The sequence below is a fragment of the Sceloporus occidentalis genome, unplaced genomic scaffold (genome assembly GCF_023333645.1).
Source record: "Sceloporus occidentalis isolate IW3139 unplaced genomic scaffold, rSceOcc1.0.p SCAF_5, whole genome shotgun sequence".
Lineage (NCBI taxonomy): Eukaryota > Metazoa > Chordata > Lepidosauria > Squamata > Phrynosomatidae > Sceloporus > Sceloporus occidentalis.
The window spans coordinates 43,662,887-43,686,049 of record NW_028316985.1 but is presented as its reverse complement, the minus strand read 5'-3'; the positions used below and the strand labels follow the sequence as shown (position 1 = coordinate 43,686,049).

Genomic DNA, 23,163 nt, shown 5'->3' with positions numbered 1-23,163 from the left:
GATTCTGCTTAACTTCCAAGAACAGGTGACTCTTTAGAGTATTTATACTTCCCAGTATTGGTTTTATGTGCTTATGATTTGAGGCAGTTAAGTGCACTGCTACATAGGTTGTTGTTTTTTAATTATAACACTTATAAAAATAAAAAGTAACAATATACTGTACATAACATGAGAACATAGGAATAAGACATGAGATATTAGCTAATGGTGTAGTCCTGTTATTCAAACTTTACCCTTGGGACTCCCTTTTACATCTACATGAGGATGCTGCGTACCCCCCACTTGAAATACTGTATGATTATAAATATTTTATTTGGTGTGCGTATTTTCATTTGCACATTCATAAATATTCATAGTTTAACATCTTATATGGAAATAACATCATTCAGATTAGAACAGTTTTATCCAGGGCCTCCAGGTATTGAGCACAATACCCGGGGGGGGGGGGGGGTCCCACCCCACTGTTTTAGTCACTGTCTTCATAGTATCTAGAATCCTATTAAAAAGAGTTCAACCACTGTGTGGCTTGAGCATTGGAAGGCCAGAGTTTGAATCTCTGCTCAGCCATGGAAACTCTTGGATGACTGGGCAAGTCACACTTTCTCAGCTACAAAGGAAGGGAAAAGCACATCCCCTCTGGACAAATCTTGCCAAGAAGCCAAGAAAATCATGTGATAGGTTTGCTTTAGGGTTGCTGTAAGTCAAACGATGTGAAGGCACACACAACAACAGTGCTGAACTGTACTGTGGGTTGACTTATGAGACATGGCTTTTCTTAAGTGAATGGAGTATACTGCCCCAAAGTTAACTCGTGATTTTAGCAACTAGTTGGTAGCCCAGATATTACAAAAACAGCTGTGCAGTATGGTATTACATCACCACCAAGAGGATTATATACACTAAAAATATGTGTGCTGCTAGCTATGAACTGTTCAAGGCATTTTAAAAATCAGTGCTACTCACCCTTTTCTTTGGTGCTGCAATTGCTCTTTCAAGAGCATTCTTTACCCGCTCTTCCTGAATCCTTTTCAGTTCTTTCAGTTTATCTTCACGGACCCTTCACAGATTAAAGAAACGAGCATTTTTAAAATTCAAAGAATCTATTAGAATGTTGTTGGGGTAAAACAATCCCATTTATTCATACAAACAAAGTGGGCTCTTGTTATCTGCGGGCTTGTCATCTGCAGATTTGAGCTTCTGCAGATGGCAAGCCCTGTTTTTAATAGAGCTGCATGCAGGCAGCCACACTAATGGCTGTGCACATGGTGCCCCACCATAGTGAGTAATGGGACTTGAGGTCCTGCATTTTTTTATCTGGACTCTGGATAAGAAGGGACAACTGTATATATCTGCCAGACTTGGGTTATACACATTGGTATTAAAATTACCTCTGTCTTCTTTCTTTTGCCCTGAGTTTTTCAGTGGCTTCAACAGTTTCCATGTATTCTTTTGGAAGTGTTTCCAACATCTCACAGAGTTCTGACACCCGGATTTCTATTACTTTCAGCATCTGAAATGGACTCAGGCTGGACACTTCATCTGGTCCACAGCAAGTTTTGTATACTTCTGCCACTTTTTTAGTAAGTGAATTCAGCGTTTTATCCTTAACAAAGAACATCAGACATCAGCCCAAATGCATCTGAGGAAGCAGATTTAAGTCTACGAAAGTTCATGCTGCCAACTTCTTTCTTTCATTTAGTTTCAAAGGTGCTAGAACATCTCTACATAACATCAAGATTAAGATCTGGGTATGTAGGCCAACATCTTGAACCATGCAGGCAGAATGTAACACCATTCATGCTATTCAACAGCTCTCCCACCCCAGAAGACAGCTTCCACATGCCAAGGTGGGCTGCCATGGCCATTTATTGGCTGGGGAAAGTTAATAGGAGTCTGGGCAGCATTGGGCTGCAGTTCTGCAGCCGTAAGAAGGGAGCTAATATCACTGTTCTGGATTTCCAGCAAGTAGCTGGAAATCCAGGAGGGTGATTTGACCTGTTTTGTCCTGGATGTTGAACTATAGCCATTTGCTGCCTTGGTGCTTCCTGCCATTCTTCTTTCTTGCTAGTAAATGGTCATGGGAACATATCCCAGCATATGAAAGCTGCAGGAAGATGTTACACACTGCAAAGGTGGTACTGAATGCCCCCTTTGCAACGTACAAAAAAGGACACAGGCAGCGTTATGTGCTCATGTCATCAACAGAATTTCAGCCAGAATATCTGGAACCCTCCTCTATGCCTACATCTTTGTTGGGGGTGGGTGGGGGGGACAGTCTTAAAACTGGTTGACATAATTTCTCACTGCAAGTAAGAAAATAAACCATTGTTTGTCTAAAGACAAGTTAGTCATTTCACAGTCTGGAGAAAGAACTGATAATTGTGTTTGACTGCTGTGTTATAATGAACTGTTTGTAAACAATGAATTTATAGTTGTATTATATTTGTTAAAAGTTTTAAAAATAACAAAAACAAAAAGGGCAACACCCAGCAATAGGACTACACTATTTACACTTTTTAGAAGCTGTCCAAGACTTGGTGGTATCCTATCACTGTGGTTATTGTTTTGGGTGGTAACATTTGTGTAGCTGAAACAGACCCAGTGTTTTCTGTGGCCTCTTAGGATGATCTCTTTGGACATCTCAATATATACCTACTATACCACTATTTCTTTGACCAATACCAGGCATGATATCAGGATTGGTTTCCTTGTGCCATTTCTCACAGACATGCTGAGTCAAGCCTTGTAGTGAAGTCACAGAGCTAGGAATCATTATGCCTCTGTCTCAGCTATTATCTTAATGCAACATATCCCTATGAAAGTGGTGTCATTATTATAAAGATGATTGATACACACTAGCTTACCATGGCTGCTGAATTATAGTCTCTTGTAGCAAATAATTTGGCTTTTAGTTCTAGTTCTGCGCTTTTGGCTTCTTCTTTGGCGCAAGCTACTTTAAGAGCTTCTTTTTCATCTACAAGGCTCTTTATTCTTTGCTCCCTGCATTTAAAAATGTTAAGACTGTTCAAAATTGTTCGGTAAATTAGCTGTGCTGTAGGGGTTGCTATGTTGGCCATAAAATAAAACAAAGCAAAATTAAACACCTATCTTGTTGTGATACATTTAAGGCCATCCAAAAGGCACAAAATATATCATGCTGGCTTTCAGTTTCAGGGAGTTCTTTATCAGGCAGACACAGTAAAATAATCCGTGGAAGACATGGGGCAATGTTGTGGTCACAGTATCTACATTCTGCTGTGAGATCTTTTAGGAAGTGTCTGCGGACAAAAAGGAGGGTGTTTTCTCAAAGCAAAGTATTATAGGTGAGGCCCTGGAAATTTGTGTACGCTGAGATAGGGAACACCAGCAACATGTGTGTCTCCCCCACCCCACTCCCCCAGCAGTAAGGTATCCTGGGCCACTATTATGGGAGCAGTACCAGGATGGATAAGCACTCACAAGATGAAACACAATTTGGATTAGACAAAAATGCTGTCGTCTTGTGAAACCTGCTAAGCATTCAGATCTGGACCTGCCTGTGGTTGAACCAAAGGACAGGGTACAGTCTCTGAATCCTTTTGGACTTGGTACTGTGTAATAATGGCATCCCTAGGGTTGGTGTCACCCAGTGCAGTAACTCATGGTTTCATTCTCCCGTTAACTTCCTCCCATTTCACACCACACAGTAGTGGCACCCCGCAGCAGGGTGTCACTCAGTGTGGGTGGTTGGGCATGGGTCAGAGTCAAAAGGGCACACTCCCAACTCCCTGCCCTGCACGGCTTTACTTCAGAGTAAAGCTGCACAGGGCAGGGACAGAGGGGAACCGGGCCCTCTTCTTCCCTGTCCCATGTGTCTTTATTCTAAAGTAAAGCCACACAGGGCAGGGACGGGGGAACCAGGCCCTTTCCTTCCTTGCCATGCACTGCGGTGTGTGGCAGGGAGGTGGGGGGCGCTCAGCAGGTGTCACCCCCAATTCTGTGGTGTCACCCCCTTCAGTGGTGTCACGTGGTGTGGTCTGCACCCCCGGCACCCCCTAGTGTCGCTACTGCCATACAGAATCCTTAGTAATGCTTTTTTGCACTAATCTTACTTGTAAATCGTAATTCCCATATACCACTGAATGTAATGCTAATAGTTGTGACATAAACAACTAGCTAAATTAAAATTACAGTATCATATACATAACCTATATGTATTAACATATAGATAGTGAAGATTTGGTTAAATATGAATTTTTTTAAAAAATATATATTTTTTAAAAAATTAAAAATTAAAAATTTTAATTTTAAAAAAATCTGGGGCCTACTCCCACCATCTCTTAAAGGGAAGCAGATGAATGCCATAGCCCCTTTCTGCCAAAATGTAGGTGTTTGAGGAACAGTGGTGTCAACCCCCCCCCCCCCTTTTAAGGTTTCCCCTATAGTGCTGCCACTGCTGTTTAAGAAAATACACATGATATTAGTTGCCAGCCTTGCTTTTTAGCACCCAAGGCTAGTTTCACGACTGTGTCTCTAGCCATAGTGAGACATGCCTTGGCTACATTTAGTGTAAGTGATTGAATATGCTCTATCATACTTGGGACTGTTCTTGATGACTGAATAACTGAAACTGATACAGAATGCAGTAGTTAGTTTTCTTTGTGAGCCCTAGTTGTTACAACCATATCACAGCTATTCTGTGTTGACCAGGCTCAGCTCAAGGTGCTAGTTTTGACATCTAAACCATCAAATGGTTTGAGATCGCATTAGTTGAAACACCACCTACACACAGATAAGCCATATTCCGTGGCCTATTAGCTACCTGTATTAGGTTCTCAGGTACTCAACACGGCCTCTTCATCGGTGGCTCTACATCCCATGGAGATCTGTGTGGACTTATCACTTTTTAAAGACACAATTGTTATATTTGCTGCTGGGAGAGGGGAAATAACTCTGGCTTTTGTTACTTTAAAAAAATTGATTTTCTTTTCATATGTTTTGTAATTTTCTCAGCCATCTACTGAGGGCAGTGCAAGGCAACATAAGAATCTATTCAACTACTAAATAATAAATAAACTTACATTTGCTGTTGAACAGCTTGATCTTTCTGATGTCCGTCTTCCAATGTGCCACTGATTTCTTGAATGTTTTGAAACAGAGAAAGATTTTGTTCCTCAAGATGTCTGTATATCTGTAATAACTCTTTTGGGTCTTTGAAATAGATCTCTGGTTCCTAATGTCAGAGACAGGGTGTTATAGAATATTTCCTGGAAGATTAGCCATATCAATGTAGTTGTAGATCTGCTGCACACATTTTTTTTTTATAAAATTGAAAACAACCATACCAAAGTGAAGGATGAAAAAAAGCTATGTGTAGTACTGTATTCTATATGTAGTATTGTATGAAAAGTTGTGCTTGCCTTGCTATTGAATTAATAACAAGCAGAAGTATTTAATAAAACTGGTCATATAATGCAGAAGAAAGACCTGCTGCTTGTATAGTAGGTATCTCAAGGGTACCACTGTAGGACAGGCGTATGATGTGTAACATGCCCTGGGGAATTACAATTGACTCAAATCACCTAGCAGTGGTCCACAACATGTTTTCAAATAACTATTTCCTTCACATTTTAGAGCATTTGCTGTGGAAAGGCTAACTATCAGATATGCAGTAAAGTCTGATTTGCCCCTTAGTTTTCTTCAAAACCAACTGAATGTGCCTGTTGTCATTAGAAATAATCATGTGAACACGTGCTTTGATCAGTTAGGAAAATGGCAATATCTGGGCTGAGTACCAGATGAAGATTAGTGTTGAATAAATGGCATTTTAAAATCAATCTGTATAGCTGTAAATAAATGGTCATGATATCTTCTTAAATAACTGCAGCTATACTTTTTTCCTTGAAAGGAAGAGACAGCCAGTGTAGTGTAGTGGTTCTGAGTGTTGAGCTACCACTCTGGAGACCAGGGTTCAAATCCCGGCTCAGTCATGGATGACTTTGGACAATTCACTTTCTCTCAGCCTTTGAGAAAACCAAAGGCAAACCCCCTCTGGACAAATCTTGGCAATAAAACCTCATGATAGGGTTGCCATAACTTGGAAATGACTTGAAGACACACAAAAACAACAAATCTCTCCCCCCCCCCCCCCGCATTGGACTACCTGGTATCAGGTATCAGACTATCTGATCATATCTGCACATTTTAATTGGAATCTAGGTGTCTTATTTATTTATCAAAAATTTAAAAACATTTAAAAATGATTTAAAACAATGATGTTTCCTTAAGAATATGGGTCATCAGGCAGATTCCAGCCTACTTGGTGTGGGAAGTTGTTTGCATTTTGACAGGATATAAGGCAATATTAGTAGCATGAAGACTAATAAAGATCTAATGGGAGAAATTGTATATTTTTGTGTCTTTGTATTAATTCTTTTAATTCTAATGCTTTATTCTTAGGTTATTCTCAATCCTTATAAGTAAGCCCTTGAAAGATTTGATACTGTTTGCATTGGGTTATTTTGGATTATTTTGCCTAGCCAAGGAGACTTCCTGCTTTGATCCTTACATTGCTGTATCTGGTGCCAGAGAGGCTAACATATAACAAAAAGTATAGGTTCTTTCTCACAAATTAAGTCCTTCTAAGTTCTCAAGATCCTAGTACTTTGAAACATGGGGCATATCAGATGTGAGTCAGGGCAAGGCTGGTGGTGCAGTGGTTAAACGCCTGTACTGCAGCCACTCATTCAAAACCACAAGGTTGCAAGTTCAAGACCAGCAAAAGGGCTCAAGCTTGACTCAGGCTTGCATCCTTCTGCGGTTGCTAAAATGAGTACCCAGATTGTTGGGGGCAAATTATGGACTATGACAGATACTTTCTAGATATGGCATGTAGATTCTTAATAGAGGGATGAAATAAACATAAGCGAAAAATGCTGATGAAAGGTATGTATATGAAAAATCGACCCCCTAGCAGCAACATTTTAGCAGAAGATTTGCTCCAGAGGTTCTGATGATACTGTGTAATTTAAATCAGAAGAAAGAAGAACCTTATTTTTGTAAGATACTTCTGTATTTAATAAAGAGGAAGTCATTACCTCATCACTATGTATATCATCCAAGGAAAAATCCTCTTCTGAAGATAAAGACATACTTCTTTCACTTTCATTGCTGTTATAAAGTAAACATTAATTTAGATTTGTGTTTATGCTTGCAAGCTTGCTAACGCACTGCTTAACATTAAATAATAACAATAATAATACAGATCTCATACTTAGTGATGGGCATTAATTTGGCAAGAAGGAACTACTACTATTAACCTCTATGGGCAAGGAGTTGAAGGTCTGAATACAGTTTACTTTAATTTATATAAAAATTGCAGTGAATTTTTGGTCTTCCATAAGTAAGCTGAATATAAATCTGCTGGTACATAACGCAGGCATTATTGCTAAATTTTAAATGCTTTGGTAACCTCTCGATTGGATTTCTGCAATGCGCTCTACATGGGGCAACCCTTGTACCAAACTCGGAAGCTGCAATTAGTGCAGAATATGGCAGCCAGATTGGTCGCTGGTAGCTCCAGGTCGGACCATATAACACCTATCTTAAAAGATCTTCACTGGCTGCCTATTCGCTTCCGAGCTCAATACAAGGTGTTGGTTTTGACCTATAAAGCCCTAAATGGCTTGGGCCCAGGGTACTTGGAGGACCGCCTCTCCCCACATAATCCACCCCGCACACTCAGAACATCTGGGACTAAATTGTTGGAGGTCCCTAGGTCTAATCTTACTCGGACCTCACAGAGGGCTTTTACTACTGCTGCCCCTGTACTTTGGAATAAGCTCCCTGCAGAGCTTCGCTCCGCCGCCTCATTAGATGTTTTTAAAAAACAGCTGAAAACATATCTATTCCGGCTGGCCTTCCCACCTTAATTTGTTTGTCTGTTTTTCCTGCCCCTTTTTTTCCTTTTTGACCCTGGATCGATGAACGTTTTTGCATTTTTCCTCTGCCCCTGATATATGTATTTTTTATCTTATCGTTTCCTGTTCCTGTCTTTGTAATAATGGTTTTAATTGCTTATTGAATTTTTAACCTGTATTGTAATGTTTTTATAACTTTGTAAGCCGCCCTGATCATTTCTTGGAAGGGCGGGGTAGAAATAAAATTTATTATTATTATTATTATTATTATTATTATTATTATTATTATTAGATTGTGCTGCAGCCACAACGTTGTGAGTTCAATCCCACAGGGCTCCAGATTGACTCAGCCTTCCATCCTTATGTAGATTGGTAAAATGTGTACACAGCTTGTTTGGGGCAGTTGGCTAACACACTGTAAGCCACTTAGAGAGTGCTTAGTTCACTATGAAAGGTAAAGTGCTATTGCTATCAGACACCACAGTTTCATAGCAACTCTGGTGTCCACAGAACTGTACAATTACTTTTTCATGTCTAAGGGGGCCCTGAGCTTCTGTTTCTTGGCATTTTCAACTTGAAAACAAAGAAATTTTAAAAGTATTGTGTTTTACCTTTCTGCTAAATACTTTTTCCCTTCGAAGGATATCCGGCGGCCCAGCACTGCTCTTGATGACTTTCTAAAAAAGCTATAATCACCTACTTTGAAGATTAACAACACAGTATCATATGAGCCACAGGGGTTACTACATCTGTATTAAATATCTACTGAGCTATCTTATCTTTCTAATACCCTACATTCAAGATAATCGAATATAACAAATCAACATCACTGTGTTGGGAGTGAAGAGGCTACACAATCTAGGAGTACTACATTAGTGTACAGTAGGGTACAAAAGCAATCTACGTTGGTTATGAAATTTCTTTAGCTTACCACATCCAATATGATTAAACAGACTGAACCACTTATGTCTACCAGCATCTTTCAGGTATTATTAAAATCAGCAAGCTGAACATTTATTGCTTTGATGGTCAGAATCTAAAGAACATGCACAGCATGGTATTTGCAACTAGCAGGGGGTTGGACTTAACATTTCTTGAGCAGCATCACACACAGCAAAGTGCTCCTGAAAGACAAGGGATTTTCAAAAAACAGCTTCTGATATGGCATAAGGTTCTGCTGTTCAGAGAGGTAAAATCCTATTATATATGAGCATAGGAGACTATGTATGTATTGTCTAAAATATTTTAAGTGCTGTCTTGTAGAAGATGGAGAAAGCTTGTCCTCTGCTGCTCCAGGGAGGAGATAAAGGATTCACATTACCATACAAGAAAGGAACATTACAAAGAACATGATGATAAGAGCTCTTGTTCTACTATAGAACAGGCTGTCTTAAAAAGTAGTGATCTCTCCTTTGTCAGAGGTTTTTAAACAGGCTAGATTTCTTTCTTTGCAGGGGGTTGGCCTAGATTAACTTTGAGACACATAAACACATGGACAGAGATAGACTAACTCTAGTCACCCCACAGATGCAGTGTTTTTCAGATGTCATTGCAAGTTCTTGACAACATGAACTTCTGGAGCATCCAAATGTATCTGCATACAGATTGCCTTCCCACCATTTGACTCCTCTCTCTTACCTGGGCTCTGTATGCTTTTCTTCTTCTCTTCTTGAGGAGGAACAATCATAGAGGCTGATCTCCCAGATATTGATTTCTTGCCAGGTTGTAGCCCTTTCACAGGTGGTTGCGCTTTGCTATGGGCCCATTTGTCTAAAGATACAGTTCAAACAACATAGAATCACAGGCTTGTAAAGAACTAAAAATTTCAACTAGCAAACTCATACAGATGAGCTTGTGAAATCCAAACCAGTCGGCCACCCACAAAGACCTGGGACAACATGTCACACTGGTGCAAAGATACTGGCAGAGTAAACAATTCAAAATTACAGCTATACCTCAATAATATGGTGGGTTATGTTCCAGACCACTGCTGTAAAGCAAATACTGCCCTAAAATGAATCACAGCCTCCCCCCCCCCCCCGGCACACACTTGTTAGTCCATATAAAAGTCTAAAAACACATTTATGCTAACATATATTGAGTATGAGTTCTATGTTGTTGTTTTTACAAACTACAATGCAACAAAGCAAAAATGATATACTCTGGTTGTCTCTGTAGGCTGATCTCAATTGAAGGAAATGTAATTTCTTCCAGGCATGGGGTGAGGAAGTGGTGGAATGATTGAAATTCCTCACAAAATAAGAACTGTCCTGACATTTGCTGTTGTTGTTTGCTGTTATAGTGACTTCAACCTATGGTGACCCTATGGGTGAAAGCAGGTCCGGCTTGTCCATATAGGCAACCTAGGCAGCTGCCTAGGGCGCCAAAGGTTTAGGGGTGGCACTGGCGCGGCACGGAGAGACCATGCACCAATCCCGGGGCACCACTCACGCTCCTGCTGACCCTGCCCCTTTTGCTCTTTGCAAAGAGCAAAAGGCGGCAGAGCCAGCAGGAGAGCAAAAAGCAGGCGACCCAGCAAGGGAGGGAAGGGCGCCCTTTGCTCTCTCTGGGTCCCCTGCCTTTTGCTCTCCATGGAGAGCAAGAAGCAGGAGACCCAGCAAGGGAGGGAAGGGTGCCCTTCGCTCTCCCCTGGGTCTCCTGCCTTTTGTTCTCTGTAGAGAGCAAAAAGCAGGAGACCAGCAAGGGAGGGAAGGGCGCCCTACACTCTCCCTTGGGCCTTCTGCCTTTTGTTCTCTGCGGAGAGCAGGAAGCAGGAGAGCCAGCAGGAGAGTGAAGAGTGCCTGGCTGTGCGTGCATGCGCCAAGGACCCTTCACTCTCCTCTGGGTCTCCTGCTTCTTGCTCTCAGGGGGCGCCAAAATATTTCTCACCTAGGATGGCAAAATACCTAGAGCCGGCCCTGGGTGAAAGACCTCTAAGATCCAAAGACATCAACTGCCCTGCTCAGGGCTTGCCAGCTCAGGACTGTGGTGTCTTTGGACTTTATCGCATGGGGAAATTTGGGGGTTTAAGCAGTGATTATCTCATGAAAATTGTGTGATTGCAATTAAGATTTTCATACACATCACGATTAAAGAGCCATTATCCTGGGAATAACCAGGCAATAAACAGCAACAAATCATTCACAGGACAGCATGGCTCCATTGTTATTCCAGCAGACAGCCAAGACTGTAATAGAGGTCTAAAACACACTGCAGAAATAATCCAGTTTGAAACCGCTTTAACTGCCCTGGCTCAATGCTATGCAATCCCGGGAACTGTAGTTTTTAGTGGCACCAGAGCTCTGACAGAGAAAGCTAAACTGGATTCTTTATGCAGTGTGTTTTGGACCAACCTGACCTTTTGGACCTTAAGACTAGTTTTAAGGTTGGCTTTTGGGATTATTTTAACTTGTTCTCAAATAATATTCAATAATTTTTTTTAGAAAACGTTTTTTAAAAGTTATTTAATCTGTTTTCAGATAATGATTTTATCTGTTATGCATCACGTTGGGATCCTTGGTGGGCTGAGAAGCAAAAAAATAAAATAAAAATAATCATAAATTATTTTTTAAAAAACCAAGAGCAATGTAAGGCAGAAGACACCATTACACCAATTCTTTTGCTAATTAAAAATTAAATCCTCCTCAACCTCCATTGAATAAGTGAGGCAGACACAGAAGTACTAAATATGACTCTTGTGTTACTGTCTTGTCTAGATTTGACTTAAGCCATTATTCTTGATTCTAATTGTGACCTGAAGATGCCACAATTACACAGGATGGCATGATTTAAATTACTATCATACAGTTTGGGGGGGGATCCATGCTTACGTATTCTGTGATGTAATAAGAATGAGGTTGATGCTAGTTTGTGTTTCTCTTGAGAAGGAACAGAAATATAAGATTTTGAAAGACCGCTTTTCTTCTCTTTCTTCTTTTTTTTCTTTTTTGCTAACTGCTTTTCTTGCCACTCTTTGGGAGAGATACTCAGCAAAAAAGCTTCATAGGATACATAGAGTTTCAGAAGATCTTCAGTTTCTGTAATTTCGCTGCAGGCATTAAAAGATCAAAACCAATAAACCAGCAAGTACACATATTTTTGGAAAATATAATCTCTAGATAATATAAAGCAAATAAATTGGCATTACTGTAATGGAAAAGTAATGAATAAGAATTGTTCAATTGCAGATTCATGTTTGTTCCATATTACCATTTGGACTATAATATTAATCCTAGAAATCATTAAAACACTGAAATTGTATTTCATCACTTCAGATAAAACCAGATAAAATATTTATTCAAGAACTTTCCCACACACAATGTCTGTCCTGAAGCATCCCATCACAAATTATGAAAGCAAAATTAAATATATTTATTAAAGTAACAGGCTTGTTGTGATTACAACTTCCTATAGTTTTTTTTCCTCTTATACCCATGCATATTTTTATGAACTGACATTGACTGAACACTTTTACTTAGTTTGATATCCCATGCACTTTTGGTCAATTAGCAAGCTATTCCAAAGATCATAGCGGTGAACGGCAAGTAAGCTAATTTGCCCCCAACGGTCTGGGTACTCATTTTAGCAACCTCGGAAGGATGCAAGCCTGAGTCGAGCTTGAGCCCTTTTGCTGGTCTTGAACTCGCAACCTTGTGGCTTTGAGTGAATAGCTGCAGTACAGGCATTTAACCACTGCGCCACCAGGGCTCCTTAATGCCACTACTCAAGCATTTATTTTCTTTAAATCATAAGCAAAATAGTCAACATTAACCTAGACAAACCTGGATCTATTTCTCATAAAGAAACCATGCTTTGCAAAAGAAATTAAATAAAGAACTCACCTTTTGAGAGAGAATACCTCATTCATTGCTGACTTGACTTCTGCCATGACTTCCATTTTAGCTTTTGCTTCTTGAGTTGCCCTAAAAATAAAATGATTCTTAGAAAGTGTTTGTGTCTGTATAGGCAGATCTTAACCTTAAAGAGTTTTTTCCCTCTCACCTAGTCCAAAAACTGGTGCACAGCATTATGGGATCTTATCCTCAGCTACGATCAATTTCTGTCAAATACTTTAATATTTGAGCATTACCCTTAACACAGATTTAAATACAACACCCTTTGCTCTAGATCTTCCCAGAAGATCCAAAGCCCTCCATTCTGATGCTGGGTGACGGTTTGAAATGTGTCTCATTCTGCCACCTGAAGTGTCCACTGTTGGGACCCGTTACTCACAGTTAGTCAGAACAAGGTGCCTAGCCATGCGAGGCTGAGTGCCTTGTTTTGACCTCAGAGCAAAGTGACCCACAGCAGATACATCAGGCAGCTCAGGGGGACACACATGCAATCAGCTGTTGGGCATTGTTCAGCTTTGTAATGCTTTGCGTTTGCAATGGGGAGAGTCAAGGCAGCTCTGGGGCTAGGATACTCTGGGCTGCCATGTGTCAGTGCAGACAGGACCTAAGACATCATCATCATCATCCCCTTGCATTCCACTGTTTTCTTTTAATTTAGATGCAATTCCTACAGTAGCTGGAAGGAGAAATAGATTTTCTAACAACAATCTCTTCTAAGCTATCACCTTTTTGTACTTTAAATTATGTTGGAGTGCCATGTTCTACAGTAGCTAAGACCCATTCGCTTTACAAAAGACTGCATTATTGGTCTCTCCTTATTGCATTATTGGAGCTGCTGCTACAGGGACTGTTATAAGGTGGTTTAATCTACATGACTGCATGTGAGCCTCATCCATCTCCCATATCCCCAAGCACCCAAAACTAATGTAGACTTTTGCCCATTGAGCATGAAGGTCTAAAGGGGGCTTTGTAACTGCTATAGATCCCCCTTGGGCTGTTAAGAGTGAGTTCCCAGTCATGGGGACTTTGGCCTGTTAGAGACTGCCAAAATAAAGCTGCTTCGGGTCTCTTTTGGAGGTATGCTATTTAAATGATGCATGGGTCCTAAGAGTCTGGAGGTCGTGCCAAAGCCACACTCCATTCCTAAGCACTGGAGGGCAGCTTTGGTGCAGCTTCCAGATTCTTAGGATGCATGCATCATTTAAACAGCATACCTCCAAAGAGACCTGAAGCAGCTTTATTTTTGGCAGTCTGTAACAGGCCTTTGTAACTATATTTAGCTCAATGCTCAAAAGTCTAACTTATTTCCAGAAGCTTACAAATTTTGAGGTAGTAGGGCTACATGTGCACTCACACCTCTGTCACAGGTTTTAGCCTGACATGTTTTCAAGCAACTGTCTGATCTACAATTATATGGTTTTACTTCTATATGCCGTACAATGAAATCATACTCTATAGCATGAGTAGTAATATGCATGTCACAGACCAACAAGGTAAGAGACCCATGCAGTTCCTGCCAATTTCGTCCTGGTGCAGTTCGTGGATTTGTGTGTGTGTTTGTGGGGAAACTGAAGGACAGCAGCTAGACAATCAATCTGTTCCATGGTTAATAACAGAAATATGTCCCTTACAGTTTAAGAGCATCAACAGAACGTCTATCATTTTCTTTGAGAAACTCCTCAAATGCCAGCGTATCTTCTTCGAGTTTAGTTTCAGCCATTTTGGCCTTTCTTTCTTCCCTTGCTGCCATTTTCTCCATATTTGATATAGAGCGTTGTTTTATTTTAACTGCATACTGAGATGGAGAAAAAACAAAAAACAAAATGTATTGTACTAAATGCCCTTTAGATACCAATGTAATTTCAATGACCTGATTATAAGTAAGAGTATGGAAATACAAACGTATTTGTGTTCTGTTTGGCTATTAGTGGTTTTAAAAATGGGAATGATTCCACTCTCTGTAGATTTAAGAAGTTAGTTGTTAATCTGGTCTGCTGTTCTGATTTCACCCTCCCCACCACCACCACCACCACCATCACTATCTTCCTCCTCTTTTTCTATAGTATCATGTGAGCAAAATAGATTTAACAATTTTTGAGGTCACAACTACTTTTCAGCAAAATTTTAATCTAACTGCAATGAGCTAAAAAATCCTATTTGCTTTCATAAAATGACATGCCAGTGCATGCTATAGTCTGACCATCCATGGATAAAGGAGAACAAGCCAAAGTTTGATCTGGACAAGGGAGAGAGTTCAGTGGACTGAGAAGGTGACAGATCAAGACAATGATGTAGAACTGTTTCTACATGGGACCAAAATTTCCATAAAGGAGCAAGTTTAAAGTCTGTGGTACTCCCAGACTCCTCTTTGTCTGGTGAAGCACTGGTAGAGGCTATAGCCAATAGCCAAGAGCCGCTTATCATAATGTCCAGTTTATATACCAGTTATGACTGTGTCTGTTGCAGTCAGACCTGGTCTCAATTACCCAACCATTATTTACCACCAGCTTTACAGTCAGTTGCTCTGGATGGCAGTTAAGCTTCCAGACCCAGTTCAAAGTGCTGGACTTGATCTTTAAAGCTCTTAGTGGCATGGGACCCCATCATTTGAAAAAATATACTTCAAGATCTGCTTTTGATCCTTCTCCAGTGTCCACTGTTAAGATCATGTTGTAGGTCTAATGCAGATTTCATAGAATGTAACCTCTTTTTCCATGTTTTTACTGCTTGCCAGAAAGAATACATGCAGTGTATGTGATATATTAAATTGGGTCATCTTTTAAAGAACAAGCTATGTCATATGATCTGTGCATTTCATACAATTTACATAATATATCTACTATTCCTGTCATGAGAATTTTTGCTGAAAGGCAGCATAGGCATCCCAGCTGAGCCCCCAAAATAAAATTTAAAAAATTAAAATATATCTGGAATGTTTTGATAAGAGTTGAAATATATACTCTATGGTGCTACATGTGGCTTAGATATATTTTGTTTTTATTTACACCCACTTTTAAACTACAAAAACGAAAGCATGTACCTCCAGTAAAAACAGTTCCTTCTGTTCACTGATGTAATCTGTTATAGACTGCTTATCACTTTGACAGCCTTTAAGAAAAATAGAATTATTAGATTTCTCTCCTTATATCTCTGCATTTGGTAGACTATACATTAATTTGTATATTTTGGTAATTTGTAAAATATACATTAAACTATGTGTATTCAAGGAATTGTCTGATTAGCTTGATAAGGAAAAAAGATCTTTTAAATTAATATTTTATAGAGGTAAACTGATTACATTTTTTGGTGAATTTTAAAAAGATGCACTACCTTCATTATAGACACAACAACTGTTGTGCTACCTAGATTGACAAATAGTTGGAGATCAGCCAGTAATCAGAGGTTGAAACCAAGGTGTGCAGGAGGTTTACATATAATATTTTATGTTAGCTACAATTTAATGCCTATTGGAACTGATAAACCACAATTACAACTGTTGCTCTGTCTCACAAAACCACAGAGGATTTCAGAAACAGAGTCACTGAATGACCAGTGAACAAAAATAAGCAAGCAATTCTAAAACATGGTTTGGAAGATACATTTGGAAGCTCAACCCATGATGCAGATTCTAAATTAGGGCCGGCACAAACCATGATTTAACACAGTTCAGATAAATGCCTTTTTTAAATTACAGCTCCCAGAATCCCTCCCTGCCAGCATGGCCCTGACAAATCAAGCTGGGAAATTCTGGAAATCAGAGTCAGAAAAGGCGATTTTTCCATATGTGTTAAAATGTGTAACAATAATTAAATGCTTCTCATAGCTAGAACCGGAACCAAAAGTCATGTTCCTTCATTTAAATTTAACATGGCCAGCATATAGCTCCAAAGCTACAAATGAATGATCAGAAATCCTGAACCTCAAAATAAATTATTGGTGAACACAAAGGCATTCAAATTTATGTTTTTTGTAACCCTTTTTACTCACATTTTGCAAAAGCAAGAGCCCAGTTCAGAGCAGGAGTGTCCTTTTCTATATTGCCTTGTGTCTCTCTTTCAATGGCTTCTTCTAGTTTTCTATAAGTCTTTCGAGATCTAGCTCTTGATGAAATTGTAGTCTTTTCAAACACCTTCAGATTCTGTTGAATTGCTCTAATCTGAAATTAAAACTCATCTTCATCATTTAGCTTTGGAGAAATTTACCATAATGTAATTTGTTTCCTGATCTCTACTTGGCTTCAAAGGTTAAGCAAGGTATGTGGAAGTAAAGGCCAAACAAAATGAGACACAGTACATCCACGACTTTTTATTGGACTGAATCCCATTTAGTTGTCTTCCTTTTCCTTTTGACAGTCTCAATCACATGAAAATGATACACATAGGTTTGGGGAACCTTCCTGAATGAGGTGAGCTGTGATGTGGAAGAAATATTGGATTCCTCCAAATTACACAGAAATACCCTCTGACAGTCTTTTGTTCACCCAAAGCAGATTCTGTATCCATTCCTTACACTATAAAAGTAGCCAGGAGGAGGAAAAATTGGGTGGGGTTCAGTGGAGTGGGTGAGAACAGCAGTGTCTTAGGCTGCATCTGCACTGCAGAAATAATGCAATTTGAGACTGCTTTAACTGTCATGGCTCATTGCTATACAATCCTGGTATTTGCAGTTTGCTGTGGCACTGGAGGCTAAATATTTTAAAAAAGCTACAATCCCCAGAATTCCATAGCACTAAGCCACAGCAATTACAGTGCTGTCAAACTGTATTATTTCTTAAGTGCAGATGCAGCCTTACTCTTCCCCAGTGCCATTTCTCTGACTGTAATCTTTTGCTTCCAACCCTAACAAAGGACCTAAGAGCTCTATGGCAGGGAGTGATTTTTTTTTTAAAACAGAGCAGGAGAAAGAGTAAAGCACCCTCCTCCCTTTAAAGCAGTTTCCTCCCCTTCCAGACCCCATTGGTTTGAAGCTTTGAAGAAGACATCAGGAGACCCAATCAAACAATTTCTAGGTCTGATTAGTATTTTTGGTTCTAGGTTTCCTTAATAAGAATAAACAGATGTGCTCCTCCACACGTAACACTAAACAATGGTGCTTATTACACTAGTCGGTTGTTTTCGGCCGTTCCATTTGAGAACTGATTCTCTTGTACTTGGAAAGGCAGTGGAATGGCAATGCGCTGTTTTCCACCATCACTGCATTTGGGCTTTATTAACATTAGTTCCCATGTTTACTTTCTTGCACCTGAAATCCTGTTTGCTTTACCTCCTGCTCCATGAATAGCATTTTTTTTAAAAAAGGAAACCCATATTTGTGCAATTATACAATTTCACAGTTACAAACTGACACAGAGAAACACCCCACCTCCCTGCCCACATCAGCAAGATGAGCACACACTACATCACTTTCAAAAGCATTTTCTCCTATCGTTTCTTCCACTAACAACACTTGTCCAGTTTTGCTTTTGTATATTACTCTTCGACCTTTTGCATATGTTACCTTTGTTTACTTGTTAAACTCTTCCTGAACACAGTGGTTTCTCTGGGCATTTGTCTTTATAATAGGATTACATCAGAATTAAGAGTATTGCACTACTTCCCCTATTTTTTTTAATAATGTAAAAAAAACCTTCCTGGAGAACGGAGAGCAAATGTATGATGCTTCTTTTGGGAACTCTTGGGAATTCTAGTGTCCCCACAGTCCACAGTCCCCACAGTTTGGGGGTTTCCTGCTGGAGATACCTAGGAAATCCCTGGGAGAGGGGCAATTAAATCACACCCACACTGCCTCCATCATGTTCCAAATATCACAACAAAGGGAAACATAGTGCCTTGTCCTTCTTTCCATCTATGACATCTGATCACCCTGTATGCACCACATCCCTCTTCCTTTTCTTGTGATTTGTTGTTGTTAACTGCCCTCCAGTTGATCCTGACTCATAGCAACCCTGTGAGACATCTGCACCACTCTTTATCTACCACAGATAAAAAACACTGTGAATTCAGGCACAAGAGCTCCTTAACAGAGTCCATCTATCTAGCATGCAGTCTTCCTCCCTTTCTACATCCCTCCACCTTTACTAGCATTATTTGAGATTATCACACGAGGGACGTTCCGTCCCTGGTTCATTACTGCCCCGTCCTTCCTGTACGATTGTGGGAAGTTGTTCTGATCCCATAATTAACCTGGCATTAACCCATCATTTAAGTGATATTGGCTGGCATTTTGTATTAATGGCTGATCGTGTTGATACAATGCCACTTTAATGATGGGTCAGTGGCAGTTAATGATGGAATCAGCACAACAACTGAAAGTTTTTCACACCATCAGCGTAAAGGATAGGATAAGTACAGGAAAGTAATCCTGTCCTTATCCCTTCCCCATGTGATAATCTCCACTGTCATTTCCAGTGAGTCATTCCTTTTTATGATGTGAACAAAGTACCTTGTCATACCAGACTTCTTTTCAGTTTTGCTTAAGCAAAAGCCAAGGCACCACCAAGCCTGGGTTTATTTAAGAAAGATGAAAAATACCCTGATGGGAGTGTGGTAAGCATAGCTGGCTGCAATCTTCATGATAAACAACAGAGACTCCCCCTTTTTGTTGTAATGGTGGGGGTGAGGGAGAGGAGTGCTGATCCCATCGCAAAGGTAATGTATTTTATTTCCAAATAACAAATCACTCCACAACATGTTGTCTCCAAGCTCTAGAAAAACATACCTTTTCTTTCTCTAAGCATTCTATATCTCTGTAAAGATAGATTTCACTGTCTAAGCATCTGAAGGGGCTCGTTGGTTTCTCATCTTTCACTACAGGACATGAAAGATAAATAATATTATTTTTGAAAACCATTTAAGAATATCAGTACACAACCCAAAGAAAAGCAGTTTTATCTTTTCTATACTAACTACTGTCCATGTCAGTAGTACAAGTCTCAATGTGGCAGAAGGCAAGCAAAGAGTATTCTCCCTAGAATGCAATAAGGTTGGGGGAAATGTGTGAGGGGACTTCTCATTCGTCATGTAGCAGCAGAAAATCTTGGGACTGCCCTGTCTTCTGCACAATCACCTCTGGTAATGGTGCTTCAGAGGAATCTTAACACAAATGTGCCAGCATCTTTATATATATAATATATATATTTTCCCCCATAGTCCTCTGAAATGAGAACAACATCTGTTAAATAAGTATGTCACATTTACATCTATACATATTGTGTTGGAGTATCTAATCTAAGGTCATGCTACTTATAGGAACAACAGATCATAATACATTTCAGGCTAGTGTTTTTAGGCTACAGCTCCTGTGGACCCCAAACCAACATGAATGAAGGCTGTGCATTATGAAGATATAGGAGATTATCAGACTGGGGATGTCCCGTCCTTGTGCCGTCCTTCTTGCACGATCGCAGGAAAGGACTTTCACATTGTCTCATCTGGAAAGTGTGGTTGATCACAGTCACATGAAAGGCTTTCGCGTTTATCCTGTCATCATCCCATCATTAAATTATCTTGGCATTTTTATTAACATGAGTTCGTGTTAATACAATTCCACTTCAATGATAGGATAAGCATGGTGTGTCTGAAATGCTTTCACGCAATCGGGACAGAGATGGGAGAAGGATGGGAGAGCAATCTGCCTCACTCCTGACCCCGTCCCATCCCCAGGCTGATAATCCCCATGGTCCAAAACATCTGCCTGATCCTGCTCCAGATTCTTGGAAAGATAGACAAGTCTCTGAGTCCATTATAATTTAGACTCTTCTCATTCTCATGCAGGAACACTTCACCAGGGTTGGAGCTAGTCCATATGCACATAAACACAGAATTCAAACAGCATGCACTGTTTCCCAGCCTGTTTCTATCATCCCCTGCTCATCATCATCCATTTGTATCCTAATTTTCTCTCAGAATTAGAATTTAAGATGGTTTACAATTAAAAGCCTGACAAAATAAAAAGAGGGTTGCTGTCTACGGAAGGACAGCAAGGAGGGGTCAATCTGGCCTCGCTGGGAAGGGAGTTCCAGAGTCTGGAGCCAGTGACTGAGAAGACGCTCTCTCACATCCCCATCAACCATGCTTGCAGCAGTAGTGGGACTGTAAGATGGGCCTCTCCAAATGATCTCAGGGCCTGGGCAGGCTTCTGTAGACAGTTATAATATGATATATGACACGATAGCCTGGACCTGAGCCATATAGGGCTTTATAGCTCACAACTAGCACTTTGAATTTTGGGCAGAAACAAACTTGCAGCCAGTGGAGCTGCTGCAACAAGGGAGCAGTATGGTACTGTTGCAGAGAAACCACAGAGTCCCTTTGGAGATATCAGAAAAAATGGATTTTTAACTTACGGCCGTGGCACCAGCCAGAAATACCTTTCTAAAGAAGCTGAGTACAGGTATTCAAGTACAGAATCACACAATAAAAGGAACCCATTCTCTTCCTATATTCCCTTCTCTCCTCATTTGGCTTTTGCAATGTATAGTTAACAAAAACATTCTATATTTTCATCAGGTTGTTTGTATTTCTGAAGGCACAGAGCAATCTGTTATAAACCTTGGGAAACATTTTGAGAAAATGATGGAGGTCATGATTTTTAGAAAGAACGAGAAGCATAGAGCACAGTGCTCTAAAACTGACAGAAGTTAGTCAAAAGGAAAATTACTGTGCCACTTTTGGGGCCTGTATGGCTCTCATAGACAGTCATAGTCAAGCAAATTTAAATGTATTATTTTTAGCTAGAAGCAATTGCCCCTTCAGTACCTGTAACCAGCTCCAGTTAACATTTGGGCTGCACCTTGTTGAACTAGCTAACATTTCCAAACACTCTGCAAAGGGACCCCCCCCCCCCCCAGTTCCACATTTGGCAGGTCCCTAGCACTTCATAATCCAGTTATATTCAGGTTACACGGTTGGTTTTAATTTCTTGTTACCAATGCTAGATTCTGTTCCTGAACCTGGAGCAGGTGATACAAGAGCTGATTCCATGGTAATCTCTGAAAATGCTCCTTAGATCTAAATAAAACAGAGGGGGGGGGGGGGGGGGAAATCAAGACAAAAGAAATTAAAATCATATTCCATCTTTACCCATTTCAGAGTTTGTAACACTGTAACATGAATGAGCTGCACAAGACTCCATAGCATTTAAACATCTAAAGTTTGCATGTTTGCAACAAAAAAATTTGGACCAGTAAAAATATTTCTAGATGTTATTATAAACACTACTGATTGCTTAGGGTTTCCATTGCTGAATGTTAACAGAAAATAACACATGTTCTGACATAACACTTTATCTTCAGTGGGCTTAGAAAGATACTTTTACAAAAAGTATGACAATGGGTAGCTGCCCTCCTTAACTGAGGACCAGTGGAAGAACTATCTGGGTCCTAAACCATCTTCCTAGCACTGTTTTGCTATGAATACCTTTTTGTTGTTGTTGTTGTTGTTGTGTGTCTTCAAGTCATTCCCAACCAATGGGAATGACTTGGCAACCCTAAGGTGAATTTATCATGGCAAAATTTGTTCAGAGAGGATTTGCCATTGCCTTCCTCTAGGGCTATATGATCACCCAGTGGCTTTCTATGGCTGAGCAGATACCTTTACCTTGTCATTATCTTAATTCTTCTTAAATGTAATATCTGAATCTATTATTCTAAGGAAGCATCATTCTATGCAGGTGTGTTATTTCTATGGGAAATAGCACACCTGCCTAGAATGATGCTTCTTTCATCCAACCTGGTGTAGAGCCGGAGTGGGCAAAAACGTAGCCTGTGGGACGTATCTAATTTTAAGTGTGACCCTGAAGCCCTTCAAAGCTCCCAGACTCCATTTAAAATAAAATATATTTGGGGGGCAGTTGTTGGGTAATTTTTTCTCTCTCTGAAATCTATCCCAACTCCAGCAAAAGCATTGGGCACTTTGCCTCTCAGGGGAGTGTTTTTGTTCTTTGTGGTTTTTCCACATTCACAGCAAATGTTTTTGAGGGTGAGTGTTGATGGGTCTGGGGTCCTGCTGTGGCCCTAAGTGCAGGGAATGTGGAGGGACAAGTGGGATCGGAGCAGCCATGGCTTTGGATATCCATGGGGAGGGGGATCCTGGAGCCAAAGCCCAGGGGACACCAAGGCCCCCCTTGCAGCCCCAACCCCCTCTGCCCCCCTGGATGTGCCCCTCTTAGCCCAGGAGGCCCCAAAGGGCCCAGCTCTGGATTGGGGAGGTTGATGGAGCCAGGGCCCAAGGGCTGACCTGGGCAGTGGAGGGGCTGCTGTGGGGGGGAGCCAGGAGAAGAAGAGCCTGCTTGGCCTGCCAGGACAGAGGGGGAGCCCTTGCCCTGGGGCGAGGGAGGGAAGGAGCAGCCCCAGGAAGGCAGGGAGGCCCGCCGTTGCTCCAGCTGCAACGGAGCCTTCCTCCTCCTCCCCAAGA

General features: G+C 40.5%; 1 protein-coding gene across 2 annotated transcripts in view; it reads right to left on the bottom strand.

Moving 5' to 3' along the window:
- Positions 1 to 23,163, bottom strand: part of LOC149312087 (coiled-coil domain-containing protein 38-like) — a 24,923-nt gene extending 1,760 nt beyond the window's left edge. Inside the window, exons 1-15 of one of the 2 annotated variants that reach the window (XM_089523933.1) lie at positions 22,987 to 23,163; positions 21,678 to 21,759; positions 19,469 to 19,557; positions 16,739 to 16,907; positions 15,792 to 15,859; positions 14,383 to 14,546; positions 12,740 to 12,820; positions 11,729 to 11,946; positions 9,537 to 9,668; positions 8,510 to 8,597; positions 7,077 to 7,149; positions 5,061 to 5,212; positions 2,865 to 3,000; positions 1,389 to 1,603; positions 964 to 1,057 (exon numbers count right to left, since the gene is read on the bottom strand). In XM_089523933.1, coding sequence (XP_089380059.1) covers positions 964 to 1,057; positions 1,389 to 1,603; positions 2,865 to 3,000; positions 5,061 to 5,212; positions 7,077 to 7,149; positions 8,510 to 8,597; positions 9,537 to 9,668; positions 11,729 to 11,946; positions 12,740 to 12,820; positions 14,383 to 14,546; positions 15,792 to 15,859; positions 16,739 to 16,907; positions 19,469 to 19,557; positions 21,678 to 21,732 — 1,734 coding nt within the window. In that variant the 5' untranslated portion in view covers positions 21,733 to 21,759; positions 22,987 to 23,163. The remainder of the gene's footprint in view (positions 1 to 963; positions 1,058 to 1,388; positions 1,604 to 2,864; positions 3,001 to 5,060; positions 5,213 to 7,076; positions 7,150 to 8,509; positions 8,598 to 9,536; positions 9,669 to 11,728; positions 11,947 to 12,739; positions 12,821 to 14,382; positions 14,547 to 15,791; positions 15,860 to 16,738; positions 16,908 to 19,468; positions 19,558 to 21,677; positions 21,760 to 22,986) is intronic. The other variant, XM_089523934.1, reaches the window with a different exon arrangement.